This window comes from Pleurodeles waltl, chromosome 4_2 (genome assembly GCF_031143425.1).
Source record: "Pleurodeles waltl isolate 20211129_DDA chromosome 4_2, aPleWal1.hap1.20221129, whole genome shotgun sequence".
NCBI classification, from domain to species: Eukaryota; Metazoa; Chordata; class Amphibia; order Caudata; family Salamandridae; genus Pleurodeles; species Pleurodeles waltl.
This window is the reverse complement of record NC_090443.1, coordinates 823,362,071-823,386,317: the sequence shown is the minus strand read 5'-3', so window position 1 is coordinate 823,386,317 and position 24,247 is coordinate 823,362,071. Positions and strand designations below refer to the sequence as shown.

Sequence of the window (24,247 nt, the reverse complement as noted above, 5' to 3'; positions counted from 1 at the left end):
ACAGAGGTACCCAGAGCCAAAAACTGAACTTCACCATATGATGGTTTTTCATTGTGTAACGAGTATAGACCAATTCATATAGTGAAATATGTAGAATGAAAAATGGGTATAAAGGAAACCTATGTATTTCTTGCAAACTTCAAACTTTGACTAAAAAAACAAATTTTCCTCATATTTCTGTGATCGAAAGTTCTGGAATTTGCGAGAGCCACCAGCTTCCTTTCATCTAGTATTCCCCCAGGGCTTCTGATAAAAATGATACCTCACTTTTTGTGGCTAGCCCTAGTGCCTGTAACAGGAAAGGGTCAAAAACCCAACATTGATACATCACATTTTTCAATTCAAAACTTACCCTTTTTTTGGGAAAGTGGGTAGCTATAGATTTTGGGCCTGCACCTAGGGAAACATAGCAAACCTGCAAAAATGTTTGAACTAGACAACGAGGGAAGTATATGGGTGCGTGACTTGCGTGGCTCTCCCTAGGTGATTCTACCCCGAAGCCCTAGAAACGACAAACGTTGGGTAAAAAAAACCACACATTTTCCTCACATTTCTGTGATGGAAACTTCCGGAATCTTCAGGAATCCATAAAAATTCTACCATCCAGCTTTGCCCCACTTGTGCCGATAAAAATGCTGTGCCCAGTGCCCTCGACAGGAGCAGATCAAACCTAGGTCAATGGGGCAAGGAAATTCAGATTGACTTCCATTTGTTCCGTTCCTGTCACAGACACTAGGCACAGCCACACAAGTGGTGCAGCATTTTTATCTGCACGAGTGGGGTAACGCTGAGTGGTAGGATTTTTGTGTATTCCTTAAGATTCCAGAAGTTTCCATCACAGAAATGTGAGGAAAATGGGTGATTTCAAACAAAGTCTGAGGCTTGCAGGGCATTATGTGTAAGACAACCTCAAGGAATCCACCTAAGGCACACCACCCTGATATCCTCTAGTTGTCTAGTTTTATTAAATGTCTGTAGTTGGTAGATTTCCATGGGTGGCGTCACACCACCTTTGACTCCCACAGGTGTCTAGTTTTCAGAACTTTTGGGGCTGGTAGGTTTTCCGAAGTGGCAGCCTATCCAAGCCTAAAAGGTGGTGCTGCAATTCGCTATTGCAAGTTGAACGATATTGGGAGTTAGCCGTACTCTCCTGGTCCATATGGAGCAGATTGGAGGTTTGTCCCAATTGCAGAGGTTGCCTCAAACTTGCACCCAGGTTAGCTAAGCTTGCTTAGCTGTTTATTTGAAGGCCTTTTCAGGCTCAGCAGCCAACAGGCAAATAGACAGATGTCATAGGTCAGCTCCAGGTGACTTAAAACTTGTGTCACTCAGTCTGCCAACCTCCAAACTTAACCCCAATGCATTTCCTACTCCAGAGATCAGCAGTTTAAGCAGAGACAACCCTCTGTCAAACCTGATACCTCAACAAATGTACTGCTTTTTTTTAGGCAGATTGAATCCAGAGGCCTTCGCGACCAATAGAAGCACCAGAACTTTTATCTTCTGCCTGATGTGCTGCCTCAAAACCTCTCTGACTCCCCACCCTACATGATACCACCATCTTTTTGTGGGTGAGAGCATATTCCACTTTTCTGCCAATCAGATGGTGATCACCAGGGCCGGCTCCTCCACTATGACGGAGGAGCTTGCCTCCCCCCTCCCAACCACCACAACCACGATCAGCAGCAGCAGCTGCAAAACGTTTACTATAGAACGATAATAAGCTATGTTTAATTTCTTTCTGTACTAAAAGGGGTGGGGCGATGGGGCTGTGACTGGGATGAGGGGGAGTGCACATGTATGTTTGGCCGGCTGTCTCGGGCTGGCCAACCACATGCGCACTGGGCTCCCTCCAACGTAGCATGCACTGCATTGGAGACAGCAGGCAGAGACTTTCACTCTGCCACGTAGCTCCCTGGAGGGGCGCTCCGTCCAATCCTAACTCTGCTTTCATGATGCCAGCAGCATGAAAGTAGCATTAGGATTGGATGCAGGGCAGGCTGGGGGCCTGTGCCTCCAGTCCAGTCGAGGAGTGGATCGGAGCGAAGAGGCGCAAAAGGTAAATAAAAAAAAAAATATTATTACTTTTTTTTTTTTTTTTCGTCGTACACCTCCTCCCAAGGCCCTTTTTCTGCCCGCAAGCCGTCAGTGGTGATCACAACGGACCACTGAATCCTTCAGTTGGTCCACAACGGTTCCACCTGTCCTTTCTTTCAGATCGCCTGCTATCTGCCAAGTCGGGCTGCCAACACACACCTGTGTCTGGAAGGTTCCATGCTGTGCTGAAGAAAGCGGCACAGAATTTTGCTCCCTTTATTTCTTGGTTCCCAAGAAGGAAAGAGGCTTGAGGTCAATTCTGGATCTTCATGCTCTCAACTTGGTCATTGGGCAGGACAAGTTCAGGCTCTTGTCTCAGAGTTAGGCTCTGTTGACCCTGAAGGTGGGGCTTTGGTTGATGTACCTGGAGCTCACAGGTGCCTGTTTCTATCATCCAAGCTCAAAGACCATACCAGAGGTTTCCCATGCGAGTCTCAGAACTATCAGTTTGAAGTTTTGCAGTTCAGACTGCCTCTTGTTTTTACAAAAGTGTTGTCATTTGTTGCTACTTCACTGAGAAGGTCAGGAGTCCATATATTACAATACCTCTATAACATAGCTTTATCATCAATACCCAGTGCAAAGGTTGCATCACACTACCCCTTCATGAAGACCTCTTCGCCTTCTCAGAGCATTATGGCTATTCAGAAGGTAGTTTAGATGTTTCTTACTCTTGCACATCTCCTGTTTGTACAAATCTTACACCTGCTAAGCCTACTCCCGTTGGTCTTGCATGACAGGAGACAGATTAGGACCTTCTAATGGTTTGTAGATCACCTGTGGTTCCCAACATCTGGGAAGCCTCACCTTAGGAGCAAACCTTTCAGTCAATCAAATCAGATTTGCACTGGTGGATGAATTCCTCCAATCTTGAGATGTGTTAAATTCTCAACCCTCTTCAAGCGCAGGACGCTGTAGTAATGTATCAATCCTTTCTGGGCTGGAGCATCCCTCTAGGTAACACAACAGACCTTTGGTCCGAATTACAGCACCACATTCTTATAAATGTGCTAGGAACTGTTGGTGGTCTGCCATGCAATGAAGGTATTTCTCACTTCCATATCTGGGATCGCCATTCACATTCTGTCGGACAACACCACGATTTGACCTTGGCAGGGGTGCTTTTACTTTCTCAATGACAGTCCATTTACTGTCTTCTTCTGAATCTCAGTGTTGTGTTGTGTACATGGTGTTACAAATTTGCAGACAGTTTAGTGTATCGATGTAGAAAAGTGCCCCTTTTTGACATGGTCACCCACCGTTTTTGCCTGGTATTCAATGCAGTTTTGACTTAAAGTGCACTGGGTTCCTGCTAACCAGGTCCCCAGATCTCTTTCCCTAAAACTGTGCAATTGTTTCCCAATTGGCAATACATTAGGCACCCCTGTAGGTCCCTAGTAAAGGGTACCCCTGGTACCTAGGGCATGGGTACCTAAGAAGGGTCCCCAAGGTCTGCAGCATGTATGGCACCACCTTCAGGGACCTCTCACCTACATCACACAGACTGCCATTGCAGAGTGTGTGTCTTGGTGCAGCTAAAAGTGAAAATACGACATGGCACACTGCCTGTGTGCCATGTCCCCTAACACTGCGTACAGTATATGTAAGTCACTCCTACAGCAGGCCTTCCAGCCCTAAGGCAAGGTGCTTTACATTGCATGTGAGGACATATCTGCATGAGAAGATATGCCCCTGCTATGTCTTTGTTGATTCTTAGACAAAGTGAGTGAGCAAGGAAGCAATTTAAAGTACATGTACTGGACCTTGGTCAGTAAGAGTTCCCCAGCTACATAATGGCTCCTCTGAATATAGGGATGTTTGATATCAAACATCTCATATTAATAAACCTTCACTGATGCCACTGATGAATTTATTAATACATGCACCCAAAGGGCACCTTAGAGGTACCCCCTGAAAATATCAACTACCCGTGTGGGAACTGACTAGTTTTTGCCAGCCTGCCCCCAACAGACATGAGTCTGACCTCCTAGTGTGAGAGCCTTTGCTCTCGGGCAGTCAACCACAAAGCCTGCTCGAGGAGAGGTGTTTACACACCCCACCCAACAGGATGACTGCATTCCAAGGAAGGAGGCTTCAAAGAAATCCACCACCCTTGTTTAGAAGATCTGGCTTCACTCACAGGAGAGATGACGCCCCCTTCCCGTCCCAGGGCCCATTTGGCACCTAGACAGGTCGGAAATTTAGAACTCCCCAAAACACCCCTATATGTAGTATTTAGGGGAGCCCTTGGCACCAGGAATTCAGAGTTCTGCTAACCTAAAGTTATACGTTTAACTTACTGTTCTAATTTGTGCCCAAGTCGAAATTAATTATAGCTTGTGCACTTTCATGCAGTGTTGTCAGCTCGCTAGCCACACTGCATTGACTATACTCATAGACACTACCATGCACACTGTTCTCATACATGATGTCATTTGAGATGTTATGTGTCTTGTTATGATTGATATCTTTGAAAATGCTATAAGTAATGTAATATAAAAGGACATAAGCAGTGCATAGGGAAGGTGCAAGTTATAGTACATTTTGACCTCTCGATGTTCTACGAAGAAGAATGACACCCAAGAGCCGCAAAAGCAAAGCCTGAGAAAGAAGCACCTGACTTGGCCCCGCCCTGCCGGCCTGTCTGCTGTTTCTGTCGATTTGCACCTAAGTCGACTTGTCCTGCAAGCTGCTGTGCCTCAAAAAGCCTGGGAAGCCTGCCTGCCCTCAACAAAGACCCAGGAACTCCAGTGGAGCAGCAGAGCTGCTTCCCTCCACCTTGCAGGCACCCAAAGACAACTGCGAGGACTCCGGAACACAGAAAACCTGACACCGAAAAGCACCACTGCACTTGTGCCGCCTAGCCCGAGTTGAAGCGGGCCAACTGTGCCAACGTGATCCTCCAGCCCTCCGGAAACACAGTCCACCTTGGACTTACCCTCTGTGGACTCACCAACACTGCCTCCAGCCTCTTCACACAGGCCCCCTCAACCGCAAATGTTCCTGTGGATAAAACCGGACACCTCCGGACACCTCCACACCCATTGCCCCTGGCCCATGGAGAAGAGGATTGAAAGTGTCCCCATTTCCCCAGACATCCCAAGATTGGATTCCACTTGTTGGTTCTCCTCGACTGGATTCCCTGACCAAACCTGCAGCCTATTTGTAACCGGACTGATCTCCATTGACTAACATCTGGCACCCGACTCCGTACTACACCTTTGCACCCGGCCTCCCCAGTGCCGCCTCTTGTGACCTGTTGGCGTGGTCCTGACCCTTGCCCAATACTTGCCTTAAGTCCAAGAGATTGGTCCCGTAAGTTGCTGTACTGCACCTGTTTGCCGTATTTGTTTTTCCTCCGTAGGATAACATTGCAGCTTCCAAAAATTGCACTGTGTTGACTTTTCAAAACTGTAAAGATTTCTCTCAAAAAACATACTTACCTGAATGTATTAATTCTGGTGTCAATACATATATAAAGATACTTGTTATTTTTGAAAATAGTTGTAGATCTCCTTCTTTAATCATGTCTCATTTGTTGATTGTATGTCTACTTGTCTCACACTCCTCTCTGATAAGCCTAAATCTGCTTGACCAGACTACTCCCTAAAAGAGCACCCTGCACAATATATCTAATTTTGATCTATCATATAAAGAGCCAGCTTCCAACAATCGAGTGCAACATTTATGCTCTATGATGCAAGTCTTTCTTGTTGTTACCCCACACAGTGGAGACTTCATGGGTACTTAATAATATATACTACATTTTCAGTGTTGCAGTCCATAAAGGAGGACTGTCATAAAATCACATATTAAATCTTTCCTCAAAAGAAAGCAAGGTTGGGTTTTTCAAATTGGCTCACATTCCAATTGTCCCTGTTGCTACAATACCCAATAATTATCCTCCCTAAGTCTGAGTCTATCACACTCATGGCAGTTTTAGATTGTTGTTTCGAGTTTGTTTTAATCTGTTGATACACATGGGAGTGGCACCAGATGAGAATACCAAAGCAGTAACTAGACTATGGGTCTGGTTTAGATGTCGAGCCTTACAGGATACAATGGGATCGTAAAACGGCAGATGGGATACTCGTTACATTTGTGACAGAGTATCCCCCTCCACCGACATCTAAATAAGGCCATATGTATTTATCACATGGTTCATTAATGAACCTTGAATAAGCATCTTGGATATTCATCTGACCATTTAGATGTACTGCAATATTGTCAGCAATTATATGTTGTGTGTCAGTTGTAGTTACGAACTTTGACTCCTTTTACAACAAGCAGCTTTCCCAAGAGCTACTGCTCCCTTTCACACTTACACTTCACATCCTCAAGATGCATCTATGTTCTGACACTGCGAACAGTAGAAGTGGTTATAGTGACTTAGCCAATATGATGGCAACAGCCCAGCCACGTGCTGAAGGGTCTTCTGTTGAAAACACTGCTACGTGAATGCAGGAACTCCATCTGAATGCCAGTCTCAGAAAATATAGTACAGCACTTAAAATCTAAACGTAGTACTTTATTTGATCTACTTTTTAGACATATCTCCATGACATAAATTGGAATTCCCCTCACCTATGATATAACTGCATTGTGAATGTTTTAGAGATCACTGTGTGGCTAAAGGGTGGTTTGCAGTGTCACATGGTGCTGGTAAGAGCTAGCAGTATTAGAATAATAATATACCTTGCTCTAAAAATGTTTTCTTTTGGAACAGGGAAGCAGTTATACTCTAGGCACACTTTTATCTGTCTACTGAGGGAATTTAACAGTCCTGCTACATTAAATTTGAAAATACCCAACACTAAATGATTTTATTACTTTGTAGCCCGTGCCCAATGAAACATTAGAAATGACAGTGCCAGTTTCAGAATAGCTCATCAAGAGAGTGTACCGGAGAATCTGAACAAGGCCCATTTGGTCTTGAGTCCAGGAGGAGTAGTGTGCACATTGTACCATAGACTAGTACTCAATAAGGGGTAAGACCCCACAGAAAAAAGACACAGAGAAGAGGTATGTAATTTAACTACGCCTGCTAAGCAAAGGTTGCGCAAAATGAAAACAAAAAAATAGGATTTCTCTACAGAAATCTCAAAGTGTACTCCATGTGCTAGTTGTGGGGGTATGCCTTGAGAGGGCTGTTTTTATAAATCAAGATTTCTGATCTGTTTGCAGAGGTCACAGAGCCACTAGATTGAACCAGCTTCTCATCTAAGAGAAAGCATATTTATTTCACTGTTTTAATATAGCACGGTTTATCCACATTAGTATTAGTGTACTTTACATAAGAGCAACCAGCTACAGTAAGCTTACAATAGCCAGCATTCTTAATTGGTCACAGAAGTGGGGATAGAAGAAAAGTCTAGGGCATTTTAAGTACTATTTGGGCTCCTGTGGAGGGCAGCTAGTGTAAGGAATTCTGATGGCTACTTTTAACCCAAAATTTCTCACCTTAGAATACTCCCAGATACCAGACTGCATCCGGAATAATTTCTTCCTCCGTGCTCACATGCACATTTTTGAACTGGCACTGTGCCTCATATAAGTGGCACTACTGCGCACTGAAATCAGTTCCTTTCTTCCCAAATGAGGATCAGTAGCTGTGCACCCAATCTGAACAGTTTTTAGACAACATCTAAACAAATGTCAGTGATTTTGGGACGGATGATCTCTTCCAAAACTACAGAATTTAAACCATGCTCCAACTGCAGAAAACAGATGTCGGTCATGGACCCGCATGAGCTGTGTCTCTAGTATCTGGGCTTAGGGCATGACTTAATGATGGGCGATAAATGTGCCCTCATGCATCTGAAGGCAGACCAGGACCGGTAGCAAAGCTGTATAAACACAAGAAGTTGCCCCAGCCTTTGTGCAAGTCCCACTCCAAGTTACTGTTGTAGACACGGTCCTGTTCCTGAGACAATCCCACAACAACTCAACAGCCACTCTTCCGAATAGAGAACCTGGAAGATTGAGGCTTTTAGTAAGTGTATGTTTTTCTTCGTCAGTCTAGCATTGCGGTCACTAAACGCTGTGTATTTACTGGATCACTAGACACATACCCGTTGGAATATGGCCAGTGAGATATTGACGGCAGTCCTAGAAACCTTGGGGTCTCTTTGGCCCAGACAATTCATGATGGACAGGATGCGGCCATATATGTTATCCATGGTGGACTGGATGCTACAGATGGCATGTGAAGAACAGTCAGTAATAGTGTTGTACTTTGTCAACACAAACAAATGTATTTTATAGGATTTTACAGGTACATACAGGCCTCCCTCATGGATATCGCCTTTGAGGGGTCATTCCTTTTCAGTGACAAGGCAGACTTTGTGTTGGAGCACTTTAAGAAAGATAGAACAATGGCTCATTCTTTTGCGCCTTTTGACCCCTGCCAAGCAGGTTCCACACAAATTCAAGTTGAGAGGTTATTTCAGGGGGCTGGTGTATAGGCAGAGACAGCCTTCTTAACTAACACTGTAGTAACCCTAGTCCTTTTGAGGCTGTGGATGCAGATCTTGCAGACTGTGCACGGGAGGCAAGGGCATCCGTCCTCTCATTCCTCTTCCCCTGCTGTAACAGCCACCAAACCACTTTCAGTTTGCCCTTAGTGGTGCATACCCATCCAGTAGGCAGCAGTATCCATCATTTCCCCCCAGAGTGGCAATCCATCACCTCCAACAGACGGGTCTTACAGATCGTTCAATATTGCTATGCCCTACCTTTTCTTTTTGCCCCACCAAATCTTCCCTCCACATCAGCCATACCAGCACCTCTTGGGTGTATCCAATAGTGGTGGCTGTGGCCTCTGTTCATCTTCAGATGTCTGGGCTGACAGTCTTTACTGACCTCAGAGACTGGCTGTTAAAGGCACTCTCTGCCAGACTACAGCGAATCTCCTGATGTTATTGAGGTTCACTATGAGCACCTGACTTCTTCGGAGATGCTTAATTTCATTGGAGTTAACCTGGGCACAATGTAGTTCATGCCTCCCCTCAACCCCAATAAGTCCACAACAGGGCTAGTATTCTTGGCTGTAGGATCGGTCGAGGTTCGGATTGGAGCTGGGAGGCAACTTCAGCCCGGTACCCACTGCATGCATCTGCACTGCAGCCGCCATTTTGAAAGCCTCAGAGAAGAGGTCCCAAAGCAGTGGGTGGGGAGAGCGGCACTCAAGAGGATTGTGAAGGAGGGGAAAAATAGCACAGCAAAGGAGGAGTAAAGCAAGATATAGCTGACAGAGAGCAGGACAGAAAAATACAAAGCAGTGGGACAAATGAGACTCAAAGGGACAAAAAGAGGAGAAAAACAAGCAAGGCTGTATTGCCTTAGAGGCGGTCAGTGGGTTGCAGTGTTGCAGCTCCATAATGGCCAATAAGTCTTGGTCGGAAGACGGAGGCAGAGGGTGCAGAGGTATCACCAGGCAGAAGGGTCGGACAGGAGCCAGGCAACCCCCTACAATGGCTTGACCACACAGTAGGTGTCATTTTGAAGTCTCCGGGGAGGAGAGGGGAAAGACGGAGAGGGGGGCACAGTGGCATCATCCGGCAGAAGGGTCAGGGAGTCAAACAGGGGCCATGCAACCTCATTCAATTCATCACCCTAGATTAGATATCAAAGCAGTACCATCCGAGGTGGAGGGTCTGTGGAGTGAACTCCTATCAAAAAGTCCTGCAGGTCTGAGTGGGCAAAGTTCCCCTGCTGTCAGACTTGGCCCTCAAAGCAGCAGTGCTTCATGAGCATAGGCAACAACAGCCATGTGACGGCCTGGCAAAAGTCAAGGCCTGGCACTCCACAAGCCAACGCAGTGACAGCAGCCTTAGCCCTGGTGGAATGGGTTTTTCTCAAACATTCTGTGATTTGCTTCTTGGCCTGCATAGCCAAACTTGTTGCAGAGGACTATGCACTGTAACAGGGTTTTCTTCTGGACAGCCTTTCATTTCCACATAGAACTGCTGATCATCCACATAGTGGTACCTAGTACAATCATTGTAAAAGCTTAAAACTCTCTTAGGGTTCAGCCAATGGAGCCTCTCCTCCTTTTACAAGTGGTAAGGTAGAGCAAAAAACACTGACACAGTGAAAGAATGCCCAGTGTGAAAGGGAGTCACGACTTCTGTTAAGAATGCCACCCGAGGCCTCCGCATCAACTTGTTAGAGAAAAAGATGGTGTATGTGGTTGCACTGAAAGTGCCTGGAGCTCACTCACATCATAAATTGACATAATTGCAGTGAGTAAGAGCGTCAACAAATTTAGGAGACGCAGCAACTATACATCTGCTCGAATGGCATGCAAATGAGAAATGTCCAAGTTAAGATCTCACTGTAGCATCATAGACTGCTTCGAAGGGAACATGCATGGCATACCTTTGATAAATCTCATCACAACAGGTGATTTAAACAAGGATGGTGAGTCAGTAAATGTAAAAATTCTGAACATCCAACAACTAACCTTTAATATAGCCAACAGCAAGGCTTTGCTAGTCCAAAGATAAAACAACCAAGTGGACATTCAACAAGTTTTATTATAGGGATCAGTCTTGTCCCAGCTGTGGTATAAATGCATTTTGTTGAAGCGCGTGTGGCTGCAAGAATGACATTCACCGCTTCAGGCAGCAGATCAAATGTAGTCTGGTGCTGCCGCTCAGTCGCCGCATACAAAGGTGTAGATTGCACAGATTTAAATGGAAGAACCTGTTCTGTTGCTGTGATACAAAATCCTGGTGAAGTGGTATTATGATCAGAGGACAGATGCGCATGCCCATTAGATGTACAGGTGTCCGGTGGTCCATTGTAACCAGAATGCATCTCTGAAGCCCTAAACTTTTGACACTGCACGTTCCTCACAGTGGCGAAAAGATCCATCCAGGATTCTTCCCACTGTTGAAAAATGTGCCACCTTGGGAAAGAGACACCATTTGTTCTGCCAGATGCAGCATGTTTAGCTCTTCCACTCTGGCATTGATGGTCCTTGCCAGAGGATTCCGATCCTGGCACTCCAATAAACCGCACACAGTCTTCTGGCACAGGACCCAGCATCCCGATCTGCTTGTTGTAATACCACATAGCAGTGGTGTTATATGTGAGAACTTGCACCAGCCTCCACCTTGATGGACAGCAGGAAGGCCTTGAAGGCAAATACATGGCCTGTAACTCCAACAGACTGATGTGGAGTCGGCCTTTGGTCTGAGACTACAGTCTGTAATCTCCACCTCCCCAGATTACCTCTCCAGCCCAGCAGGGACGAGTTTGTCACTATGTTAACGCTGGGTGAGTAAAGGAAAGGGGCCTAACGCTGCAACAGTTTCATTCAAACAGCTGCCACTGTGGATCAGTATCTGTTAGAAATGGGTTTTTTGGTTGACAGTCAGGTTACACCCTGTTCAAGCAAGGGCCCTCACTCTGGTCAGGGTAAAAGAGAATCACCCTCAGCTAACCCCTGCTTACCCCCTTGGTAGCTTGGCAGAGCAGTAGGCTTAACTTCAGAGTGCTAGGTGTAAAGTATTTGTACCAACACAAACAGTAATTCAGTGAAATCACTACAAAATTACACAACACAGGTTTAGAAAAATAGAAAATATTTATCTAAACAAAACACGGTGGCAGAGGGTAACCTTGAGATTCTGCAGGGGGATGTCTCTCTGCTCAAGCAACAAATGACTAAAGTGACTACTGTTACCTGGGAGTTGGAACTTAAGGTGGAGGATGCTGAGGAACTGGCATGCCGCAATAACATATGGGTGCTTGGGGTTCCCAGAATGGGTAGATGGTGCCTCTGGATGGTGGAAGTATTTCTGAAATGATGGGTAAGAGAACAGCTGTGGATGCAGGGCCTCTCAGAGTTCTTTGTAGTTGAGCTGGCGCACCGGGTTTTGGTACCAGCTTCCCCACCTGGTGTCCCACTGAGGGCTATCATCACAAAAATCCTGAACTTCCGGGATAGAGACTGCTTCTTGCAAGCTCCTCAGGAGCATGAGGTCCCGCTGTTTGATAACAGCGAGATTGCAGTATACCCTGACTATACTATGAAGGTGCAGGAAAAGTGCAAATTGTTTATAGCTGTGAAACAAAAATTGTGCATTCTGCAGTTGAAATATATGCTGTTGTATCTTTCTAAACTGAAAGTTGAGCACCTTGACCAGGTCTGGAACTGGCTTGAACTTTGGTATGTGTCATCGTTTAGATGGTTAGGGGAGCAGGGTCGCATGAGGTCGGGAGGGAGCCCTGCCCGTGACTTTTGGAGAGGCCGGCCCCTATGTGGGACGTTGTAGATCGAACGCGTGACTTCCCAGTGAGTCACGATCCCGGAGAATGGTACCATGCAGTTGTCAGAATCTGTTCTCCCACCAACACTTGAGGGGGAGCTCACACTGCGCCACAGAACCTCCAGTGTCAAGGCGGACATTGTGCCTGACTGACTAGAACTGTAATGGATCAGCCATGCGTCCCTTAGTGGATGCTTGCTATTGTTTGTTGACTGACATACAATGGGAAACTGGGGTGAGAGAGTGTATTGTGAGTCCTCACGGAAGCTCATTGTTTGATGGCCCTTGGGCGATACCCAGGTTTAGCAGGCCTAGTGCTATGACGCATTGAAGAAAGTGTTTAGGTGTGAGTGTGTTGATGCAAGAGGATGTCTGCACTTCAGATGACATAGTTGATCATGTTGGTAGCTTGTGCCTCCTGAGTGGGGGATACTGGTGGGTATCAGTTAGCCTAAACTAATTGGTCAGGTTGGGAGCCTGTTGCCTGGAGCTCTCTCCCTCTTGGGCGGGGGACTCTGTGTTCGTCCTGGCACATGAATAGGGTGGGCCCACATAGGTATTAGGTTTCATTAGCTCTGTCTGGGATGGAGGTGTTAATTAGTTGTTTGGTTACGTTGTTCTGGAGTGAGTTGTTGCAGCTACGATTGAAGTTGCAATACTGCAGGACGTGTGAGGATTTCCTGCTTCACTGGAGTTTACACATAGGAGATAAGTATAGGTTGTTGACATGGAATGTTCACGGGTTTGGTTCCTACATAAAACGGTACAGGGTGCTCTTTCCTAAAGGGTCATAAAATCACTGTGTCCTATTTTCAGGAGACACACTTGGATGAGGCAGAGAAGGAGGCTAAGAAGTGGAGAGGGCAGGTGTACCACGCCTCACTCTCTCCCTGTGCTAGGGGAGTATTGATATGGGTTGCGTTAGGAACGCCATCCTCCCTTACTTACTCGGAAGCTGACGTTGAGGGCCGATATGTGCTAATTCAAGGCCTACTGGATGGGAGGGTCATCTCCCTCCTTAACACCTATGCACCCTACATGGATAACCCAAATTTCTTATGCAGCATGCAAGACTTGGTTAGTCAGGATGTGGATCAGCTACTGGTTTCGTTGGGTGATCGTAATTGTGTGTAAGATGGGGAGCTTAATAGGTTTCCCCCTTGCCTGGGCACAAAACCTTGAATGACGGCCACCTTATGAGCAGTGATGCACAATCTGGGGATGTTGGATGTTTTGCAGTTGCTTCATCCATTGCACAGGATATATACTTGTCACTCTTTCACGCATAACACGTTTATCAGACTGGATCCGGTATTGGTGACTGTGATTCCGCTGGATGGACAGGTAACTGTGTTGTACCTGGCTAGATTTCTGTCTGATCATACCCCTGTCTGTTGCGAATTGTGGTGAGGAGGGGCTGTGGCACGGAGTCAAGTATGTCGACTTCTCATTGATGTTCTGATGGCTGCGGGGGGAGGGAGGTGCTGTTACGGGTGCTGACTGATTACATGGAGCATAACTGGGGATCAACTTTCTGTAGGGCCACTGAATGGGAAGCTATAAAGGTGGTGTTACAAGGTCAGTGTATGGGGCTGACATGCATTTGCTGAGGGAGCTTCAGATTGGCTGACTTGGAGATGCAGGGGTTGTCCGATCCAGGGCTCCCAAGGGAGAAAGCAGAGGTGCGCCTCTGCATTGCGGACATCTGGGATAGATTAAATCTGTACACACTGAAACAGTATCGACAATGTTTGCATAGGGAGGCTTACAAATCAGAGAATCTTTTTGCATAGGGAGGCGGCAGTTACCCCTATAACACACTTGAGTGCAGTGGACAGCATTCAGCGGCTTCTCAGACTGTGGTGGTGGTCACAGTTTGTAATATTCACGTCCCCAGTGTAGACTCCCTCCAGATAATGATAGATTGTCACATTCAGGCTTTTCTTGGGCAGCTCAAGATCCTGCGGGTGGATGGGGAAGTGGATGCTGCCCTGGACTCTGACCTCACTCTTGATGAGGGCGCGCTGAGGATGTTTCCCAGGAATAAGGCTCCTGAGGGGATGTCTTCCCGGTGGAATTGTACCAGGAATATTCAGCTGCACTCAAACAGGGGCTTGAAGGGGGGAGAGAGCAGATTCTCCTGCCTCAGACTGAGGGAGGGGCATATCTGCATGTTACCAAAGCCAGGAAGGGACAGGACGGACCCAGCAGCATATCTTCTGCTTACAATGATGAATATGGATGAAAAAATTCTATGTAAAATGTTGGCTAACCCCCTGAGCCCTATCATGAGGGACCTGGGACATGAGGACCAGGTCATAACACAGGGATGAATCTGAGGAGACTTACGTGCAACTTACATGAAGTAGAAGGTATGAGCGAGGAAATGGCGTTGGTCTCCATTGATATCGAAAAAGCTTTCAATACCTTGGACTGGGGTATCTCCTGGAGGTCTTGAGGGTTATGGCATTTGGCCTGAATTTTCGGGCTTATGTCCATTTGCTATATACTCACCCCAGCACCAAGGTCTAGCTGGGAAGTTGTCGGTCAGACAATTGGGAACTGGGGAGGGGCACCAGGCAAGGTTCTCTGTTGTCACCCCTGTTGTTTGCATTGGTGCTGGAGACTATGGTGATTTGGGTCTGCTAGGAACTGCATGGCTGGGTTATATAAATGGGAGCGATGTGGCACCTTTTGTCGCAATACGTGGACGACGCTTTGGTGTATCCTAGGGTCCCTAGGGAGTTGCTGGGCATACTGCTGTGTTTATTAGATGAGTTTGGGGAAGAGTTTGTGCTGCACCTGATTCATAGAAAGTCATTCCTGTTCCCGCTGGCGACATTGGTGGGGTTCCTGATTGACCAACTTGTAGACCTGGGGCTACAGTGGGAGTTAGACAACTTTTGGTATCTGGGAGTGATGGTCCCAGGTACATGACAGTGAGGCAGCTGTGATACAAGTTTGGTACGGTACTGGATTTGTTACGTTCTTCTGTGAAGTTTTGGAATACATTGCTGCTGTCGCTTCTGGGCAGGATTGCTGTTTCTAAAATGGTACTTCTTCCCCTTTGTCTTTATGCAATTCAGAATGCCTCATGCCCACTGCCCTACAGAGTGTTCAGGCAACTACTTTCAGTGCTCGCTTCCCTTCTTTGGGTGGGTAAGCGCAGCAGAGTGGCACAGGAGACCTTCATGAAGAGCTATGAGGAGGGTGGGTTGGAGGCACCGCAACTGAAGTTTTATTATTTTCCGGCCCATATGCAGCATGCGGCCAGGTGGCTGATAGTAGGCAGTAATCGGGGAAAGGTGGTTGGTGGCTAGAATGATAGGTGGGGCTATTCTCCCAAAGTTGTTGATAGAAGAGTCAGGAATTTCAGTGGAACTCCACTATGTGATTTGGCAAACACCACGTGTGTGGCAGCGGCTGGTGTCGGTAGTACTTTGGAGGGCTCTGTTCCCCCATGAGATGCTGATATGGATTCTTGGAAAGATCTGGCGCATAGAAGCCATTATGTCATTCCAGGCATGGTGGGATAGGGGTTGCGAGTAGCTGGGGGATTTATACACTAATGAGCACTTCATCCCCTTTGAGGATGCGCAACTTGAGTTTAGAGTGGGGCCTGGCCACTTTCTCCACTATGCCGGCTTAGGAGAAGTTTGCCCATCAGGCCGGGACCACGTACCCTGTGGCACTCGCCTCATCCAGTACGCTGGAGGGCATGTGACTAGTGGGTTAGGGCGTCATCTAGTGTCTTTGCTTTATAGGGCCATGGTGGCGGACGTTGCTCACTGCCCCCTGTGGGCTCAGTTGGCATGGGACACTGATCTTGGGGACCCGCTTTAGGATGAGGACTTGGCAAGGGTGTGTGTCCTGACAGGATTGGTCTCCAGCAATGCTAGATTTAAGTTAACAAAAATGTTCTCCACCATACCTACATGACGCCCCTGACTTTGAGCCAGATATCTCCGGACCGCGACAATGTTTGTCTTCGTTGTGGCAACGTGAGTGCGGACTTTCTGTATTTGACCTGGAGTTGCCCGCAGATGAAGGCTTATTGGACTACAGTGGTAGATAGACGTGTGCTTACCACAGCCCTGTGGGGTGAACTTACGGCTCAGTTCTGTCTGCTGGGAGCATTGCTAGGTACGAGGGGTTAAAAATGCCCTACAAGTTCTTGCAACTAGCCTTGGTGTTGTCCAGGAGGAGGGTGGCCATTACCTGGGTGGGGCCCTCTCAGTGGACTTCTGGGTAAGGGATGTGACAGAGTGGTGACTGGCAAAGGAGCAGCACATGAAGCATACTCGGAAAGATGAGAAGCTTCAGGATGATTTGGCCTCATGCGCAGCCCTGTGTGAGGGCTTTGTTCGCTTGAGTGGTGACGATACTGACTGGTATTCGTAGATGTGTGGTCTTCCTCATTTGGAATATCACTGATTGCGCTGTTACACTGTGTCATGATACTGCTTTTAAATACTTGTCTCCTGAACAGTGCTATGCTACTGTAACTTAACATCCTGTGAGATATGTATATTCCCAATATTAATCATGCTGCTTGGTTGTTTACTTGTAACTATAAAACTAAATAATTAAAGGTTTGAAAAAAGAAAAACGCCACCCAAGAAATCACTGTGACGTGCTAGCCAGTGATCACCACCAGGAAAGCTGTCAATACCATGCACTCACTACGTCTTTTCTAAAGTTCTCGACCTCATCTAAACCTGTCACTCACCAGCGCTACCTACCTGGATTCCTGGAAAGATGCCACTACCCTACCCCTACTCAAGAAACCATCAGAAGATCCCCAGACCATGGCCAACTACAGACTGATCTCCCTCCTTCCCTGTCCAGCCAAAGCCCTGGAAAAACTGAATTCTCGCCTGGCCAACCACCTGAGTGCAAACCACCTTATAGACCCTTCACAATCACAACATTCTCCTACCCTATCCTCATTCAACATCTCCATGAGGCTGTTATTCGCTTCGCTGCTCTATGATGGCTAAGCTCATTCCTCACTGAATACACCCAGTTGGTCAGGCCACCCTCATACCTGCCCAATGCCACAAAAGGTCATCTGAGGAGTGCCCGAAGGGTCCTTCTTGAGCCTCAAAAACCTACACTGGCTACCAATAAATGCTCCTTCTTTAAAAAACTTGCACACAGCTATACAGCTATGCACAATTTAGGTTCCACCTACCTCAACAACTGCATCCACTTCCACACCTGCTCCAGAAAACTCCTCTGGCTAGCATTATCCAGCACACATCCCCTAACCCCCTATTCCAACATGTTAAAGGTGAGGGATGCTCCTTCTCAAGCACCGTTTCTAAAGTTTGGTATGAGCTTCATTTGTACTTCACAGCTGGCAGCTCTGTCCTGTAACTCTGCAAGAAAATGAGGACCTGACTCTTCCAATAGACCTCCTTCAGAAAGGCCCTGTTGCTCCTTCGCAGGTGCGAGAATACCATCTCAGATAATATGCACATCCTACAAATACTAATAACATAACAGGAATCTGCAACGAGAAGTCTCTATCAGAACAAGTTACCTTCTGTAATACTCTTTGTGATGGATACTCTAACTGCATATTCCTCACTTCCATCCTACTTCCCTGATCTGTGTAGTGGCCAGTAAGCTAGTACTGAGCACAGTAGTACCAACATTTGTTCACACATCATATCTGAGGGCGTAGAAATGGGAAAAATAAGAAACTGACACCAGCTCATAGGGGTGGCATTTAAATGCGCAGCACCACCTAACCGAACACAAGACCACTCTGAAGGAATTACCAGGTCCTGTCTTGAGCCTAGGTAGTATTCTAAGATAAGGAATCTTCGCTATATAGAATATCCACTGAAAAGAGGGTTACTGAAGATTAGTAACTTGTTCTTCATTCGTAGTTTGACTAAATCATGATGTTGAGAATAGGTAGAAAGCCATGCCATTCTGTGAAACACAGCTTTGCTCACTTCCCCATCCTCCCAGTTATCCAATAGAGGAGCATTTGCACTTAACGTGTTCAGTGAGAGCTGGGCTTCATTTGATGTCTCTGTAGTATATAGGGACCACAACACCCTACCTCTTGTATATGGAAAGAAAATCATCTTGAAAATAGTCCGAGTGTGACTGCATTGTGAATAGTGGACATTTTCTTGTAAAAGGGCGGCTGCTTAAATGGTAACATATCCTTACAGGCAATCTTTGATTTAAGCGCATTCAGCAAAATCCTTACAAACCAGTTTTACTGGAGGATATAGCCTGGTTAGACACAGAAAACGTATACGTCAAGACAGTTACCTTTTTTTTTTTTTATTTTTTTTGTTTTTTTTTAGATCTGTGGTTCATTAAAACCTCTTGATTTACTAAAATTATATGTATAATAATATACTTACTTAAAAGGGCTTTCACCCACCTCTCTTCGTGCGTTGCTTTCTTGTCGTGTCATTTACATTTTGCTTCTGCCCACTACAGCATGTGGCAGTGGGTCAGCCTGCTTCAGCCACTGGCTAGCTTTACTTGCAGTGACTGAATTTTGCTGTGTCTGAAGGAGCAAGCCGCACAAAAGGCAGTTCCCTTCAGTGCCAGTGTTTTGATTTTTACTTAATTTTTACCTTAGTGTTGAATTTGTGATTATAGCCTTATGTGATACCAGCTCTCCCCTTTGCTTTGGATTTAAGCACAGGGCACAGTACAGCTTTATAAGTTTATGTCTCTGTTAATACTTTTATTATTATTATTATATGGTTTTGTAAAGTGCATAGCTACCCTAGCAGTGTTTCCCAACGCTAAGCGTTTTTGGAATACCGTCGGAGTCTTATCATAGAGACATGGTTCAAAAGAGCCATGTCTTTAGGAGTTTTCAGAAAACCGCAAAGGATTGACAGGACCTCATAGCAACAGGCAGAGAATTCCACATTTTAGGACCCAGATAGGAGAAAGACCAACCACAGGAACTGTGGAACGATTGCTATTGCAATATTGAAGAAGTTGACTGGGATGATAGGGTATGGTACCCCCAGAGATCTAAGTTAAATTGGCCCTGTCTTTGACATAGCCTTATGCATGTAGCACAGAGCTTTGAAATGGCTTCCCTTCTCAGTTGGAAGCCAATGACAAATGTGAAGGAGGGTGGAGATAGAAGAATGTTTAGGCAGAGGAAATAGTAGCCTGGCAGCTGCATTCTGGGCTACCTGGGGCTGCCTAAGTGAAGCCTTAGGGGCCCCCAGGTAAAGGATGTTAATACAGTCCAGCCCGGTGAAAAGCAATGCTTGCACTACTGCTTCTTGGGCAGAGATGGGTAGAAGTCAAAGGATTTTTCTCAGTCATCTCAGAACGCCAAGCTGGTAGAGGCTACTTAAGTGATTTGGTAATTAATTGAAAGCTTTTCATTAAGCCAGAGTCCTAGTTTCTTGACTACAGGGACCAGAGTCAGAGGGGTACCAAGGACTTCAGGCCAAAGATGTGGCTTCCAGAGATGGGGTTGGTTGCCCACCAGCAAAACTTCAGTCTTATCCCCATTCAGTTTAAGAAAATTGTTGTTCATCCCAGCGGCTACTTTCATGAGGCAGATATTCCGAGCATCAGAGCTGTGAGTTTCCTTAAGTAGTAGGGAGACAATTATCTGAGTGTCATCTGCATAGGAAAACAAGCTTGTGTGTCTTTCTAGTTTGCATGAAGTACTCTTGTATTTCATGCTGGGTATTTGCCTATTAAATTACTAATTGAAGCTAAACTATTTATTCCAATTTCCTGTACTATCTGTCCATTTTTCTGTCTCTGTCTATCTGCCTCTCTAGTTACCTATCTGTCTATCACTGTCTGTGTATGTATCTATCTAGCTAGCTAGCTAGCTATCTGTCTATTTTTCTATCTGTGTCTCTTCACAACGCTATTGGTCTGTCAGTTTATACAATTGTATCTGTCTTTCTTTGCAACTCTAGTGTTATAACTGCCTCTCTAGGCAACACCCTCCATCTGTGCAACATTCACTATGTATACAAGCCTCTCTATCTAGCTCTCCGTCTATGCAATCATCTTTCTTTCCCTCTCTATCCATGTAAGTCTTTCTATCTAACTTGTACACCCTCTCTATTTGTAATAAAGATTTATAAAAACATTACAAAAAACTGAGCAAAGACAAGAAGCTGGCAGCCAATGCCAGACCGATTCGCTTTTTTCCTCCAGTGTGAGCCAAGACATTTATTACTAAACTTATGTGTATAACACAGTTACTTATAGATATTTTCTACCAGATTTCACTCATTAGTCTGTTTTTGTCTCATTCACATTTTTTATCCTACCCACGCATCATAGGGCTATGGGTCAGCCCACTTCAGCCATTATCTGAGTTCTACGTTACAGCATGCTGCACTTTCACAGGGAGCACATCTCCTCCCTCAAAATAGTTCCCTTTAGTGCCAGTGACTAGTATATTAATGTGTGCCTTTCTTTACCTTTTTGGGGGCATTTCTTTTGCATTTAGCCAAACTATTTTGTAGTTTGTGTGTTTTTTATTTTTTTATTTGATGAGGACTCGGCAGCTTCCCCATCAATAATGTTTTCCAAAAACCATGAGAGAACAAAACAAGAATTAAAGGCCAAAAGACGACAGGCAACACCAGACCTATTGGTTTTTCCAATGTTTGTTAAAATAAAGAAACCAGAAAAAGCACCCATCTATTCCTGAGGGAACACAACACCAATCACAATTAAACCACTTATTGGAGTTAATGTCGTGGCTTATCAAAGTGACGATAAAATGTTTTTGAAAAATCAAATAATGACGTGAATCTATTACTGATCTACAGTGAGTGCCAAACAATATCTTCAAACATAGGCTTTTATTTATCTGAAGAGGTATTGAATAACTCCTGTGTCTGTTTCATAGTATCCTTAGGTATGTAGGAGTTGTGTGCAGCCAATAATATGAAACCTTTGCATGATCAAGTAAGCAGATGTCACTCTTTTGATTTAGAGCCTTCTTACTGTATGCGTGACTAACAAATGTGTCTCCGTTTTTTAGGTTTTTCTTATTCATTAAAATTGCTTTCACTGTGATGGCGTCCTTCGCCCTCTGTTGGTTACCATTTTTGTCGGATGTGGAGCAAGTACTTCAGGTGTTCCGAAGACTATTCCCAGTTGACCGAGGACTGTTTGAGGCATGTCTACTTTTATGTTTTAGTGTAACTGTCATGGTTGTTTTTTTTGTCTTCTGTATCTGCACGAAACTTTTCCCATTACTTCATGAACGTCTTATTACAAGCACCCAGGGACACAGAAATCATATCCCATGTTACTTGTTCAGTACTCATTTATTTCCTTTTCACTGCATAGCTGTCTTTGGACACAATATCCAATTATTAGCCATTTGGAGGGTGTGGAATGCTCTTTTATTTCATGTAAGTCTCAGTACGAATACATAGAATTTGCACAAATTTCTGAAAACAAATTTACTAGACACCCTTTTCCAAACCTTACGTCTCTGAGTATTATATTTAAAATTGGCATATTGCTACCTGTTTCAGTGCTCATTTCACTGTTTATTGGGAAAACACCTTTTGCTGTTCTGGTACAATGTTCATTTGCAATAATCTCCAGACGAACAAATAAGGAACTCCTATAAAAGCATCCACGTACTCCAGTTTTTACTTCAGTTTTCAGGTCTTTACGAATGCCTTTATTTGTCATTGTATTAATAGTGCTTCGCGTGCGGCCAGAATAATTTCAATGTCTGGGCATGTAATTTGTTTGGCTATATAGAATTACTTTTAAATTACAACCAAGCAGTTTTAAAGTATCCAGGTCTCTGGGTGTGAAATTGCGTCCTCTGGAGGGCCCTGTTTGGCTCAGAATGTTTGTATATCTGTGGGTAAATCAGCTGAACTGAAGAGACCTTTTAAGACACCTCGGGCTAAATTTTTCTTTAGGGCATTAATAAAGGGTTGGCCCCTTCTTGGGTAAGTAGGCGTTTTGGACAGTTTAGTCTACCAAGCCCAGTATCCAATTTTAATCTGCTAATGTAGGCGAATGCTGAGTTTACTTACAGTGTGTTAGGCTGTAAAACCCATACCAAATGATTCTCTTTCTCGCTCTCTCTCTCTCTCTGTATATATATATATATATATATGAGTGTGTGTGTGTAATATCGTTTTATGTAATACAATGTTAGGAAAACACAGTACAACAGTTGTCCCATGAATTTCAAGACGTGGCATACCGGTTATGCACAAGGAGCACGCACGGAGTGTGCATACATCTAGACGCTTCTCATAATATGGATGCTGATTTCTATTTGTAGGAAAAGAAGAAACGAATGTTCAACCAGGACAGGACAATATTTGTACAAAGTATGAGGTGCTTCTGCTTTAAAGCAGCAAAGCGGTGCAGTAGAACTGAATATGAAAGGCTCTTCACCCAGAATGAAATACCCATCTTGTGAAAAACACTTGCAGAACGAGCCCTACTGCCTTTTGCAAAAGCTCCAATTGTATCCTAGGGAAACTGAGACAAGGTATACAGTATGCCTGTAGGTCCATGGTATGGCACTTTACACCCACACACAAGGAGCACAACGTTGTGAAATCTGACCTGGGGGTGTTCATTGGTTTTATTTGTTTAAAGTTTTCTTGTACAGCGTGAAATCTCCTCTTCGCGTTTCAGAGCGCTGTGCGTGCACATTGATACAAAAGTCGAATGTACATGGACTGTATCACCTGGAAAAATATAATTAGTACACCGACTTTAATTAATGTTGAAGAAAAGCAGAATATCCATAAAATTCACAAACAAACCAAATGAAAACTGATTAGCGTTTGTTAGGCAGGATAAAATACGACATAACTTCATGGCACTGATATTTATTCCACAAATAGTAATCGCAGCTGCAATTCAGGGTAGACCTGGCATGCACAACTTGTGTATGACACAAATTAAAAACTCATTATTAGTATTGACCCTGAAAATTAGAATAGAAAGTTGTTACACAAAGAATAATTACTGTTGCTGGTCAGGGCAGCCATGTCAATATGCATTAATAGAAACACCTATGTGTATCGGGCACGTTCAAAGTCATATTTACCAGTCATTCTGCAGGTTAAGAAAGTCAATAAAACATTAGCCAAGTGGTAGTAGATGGATAAGACAATATTTGAAGGTAAAAATGTGATTACCTGTCATGCGTTATTCACAGCCCCACCCACATCATCTTCAGCGATTTCCGTGTTCAGAAGAAAAGCCTTGTGTCAACAAATAGTGCAGAGAGGAAATGTGTGTTTTGTAGCTAATATTAGCCCAAACGTTTTCAGAGTTGAAGAGGTCGGCGGCTTATTTGCCCGTTAATCCAGATAAACTGAGAAATCGTCTACGCAAGCAGTGGCGGTAAGTTTATCCTGGTGTGCCTATAACGGGCCCTTTGACACGGATCCCAATTACAGACGCGCAACACATGCTGAGGGGTGTACAATCTTTCATTGGCTATTAGGCGGCTTGTCTCTTTACTGGCGCTGCCAACCTCCCCTGCTCACTTGTAATCTTCAGCAGATTTGAAGAGCATGTTATGTACTGCTCGAGGGGGCCTGAGAAAGATGGATTACTCGTTGGTGCTCTTGGCGTACTTTATGTTATGTCTACACAGCTGTGACAAGCAGCTGTGGGAGGGCTGAGTTTCATGAGCAAGATCGCTGTGGTTACAAATTTAATTTTGAATATGATCCCAGCGCAAGTGCTAATGTCTTTAGAATTCTTGATTTATTACTGTTTAACTCTGTCATTGCAGCAACAAGGTTTAAATAAGCTCAGATATGTAAGCAATGTGTCCCTTATGTAACAGACCAGAGGTATAGTGTGTCCTCAGATCTAAAAAAAAACATTTGAATGTT

General features: G+C 44.9%; 1 protein-coding gene across 2 annotated transcripts in view; it reads left to right on the top strand.

The window, feature by feature from the left end:
• ALG6 (ALG6 alpha-1,3-glucosyltransferase) overlaps positions 1–24,247 on the top strand; it is a 184,353-nt gene that overhangs the window by 120,113 nt on the left and 39,993 nt on the right. For both annotated transcript variants that reach the window (XM_069232524.1, XM_069232525.1), the window contains one exon: positions 21,394–21,529. In XM_069232524.1, the coding sequence (XP_069088625.1) occupies positions 21,394–21,529 (136 nt within the window). The remainder of the gene's footprint in view (positions 1–21,393; positions 21,530–24,247) is intronic.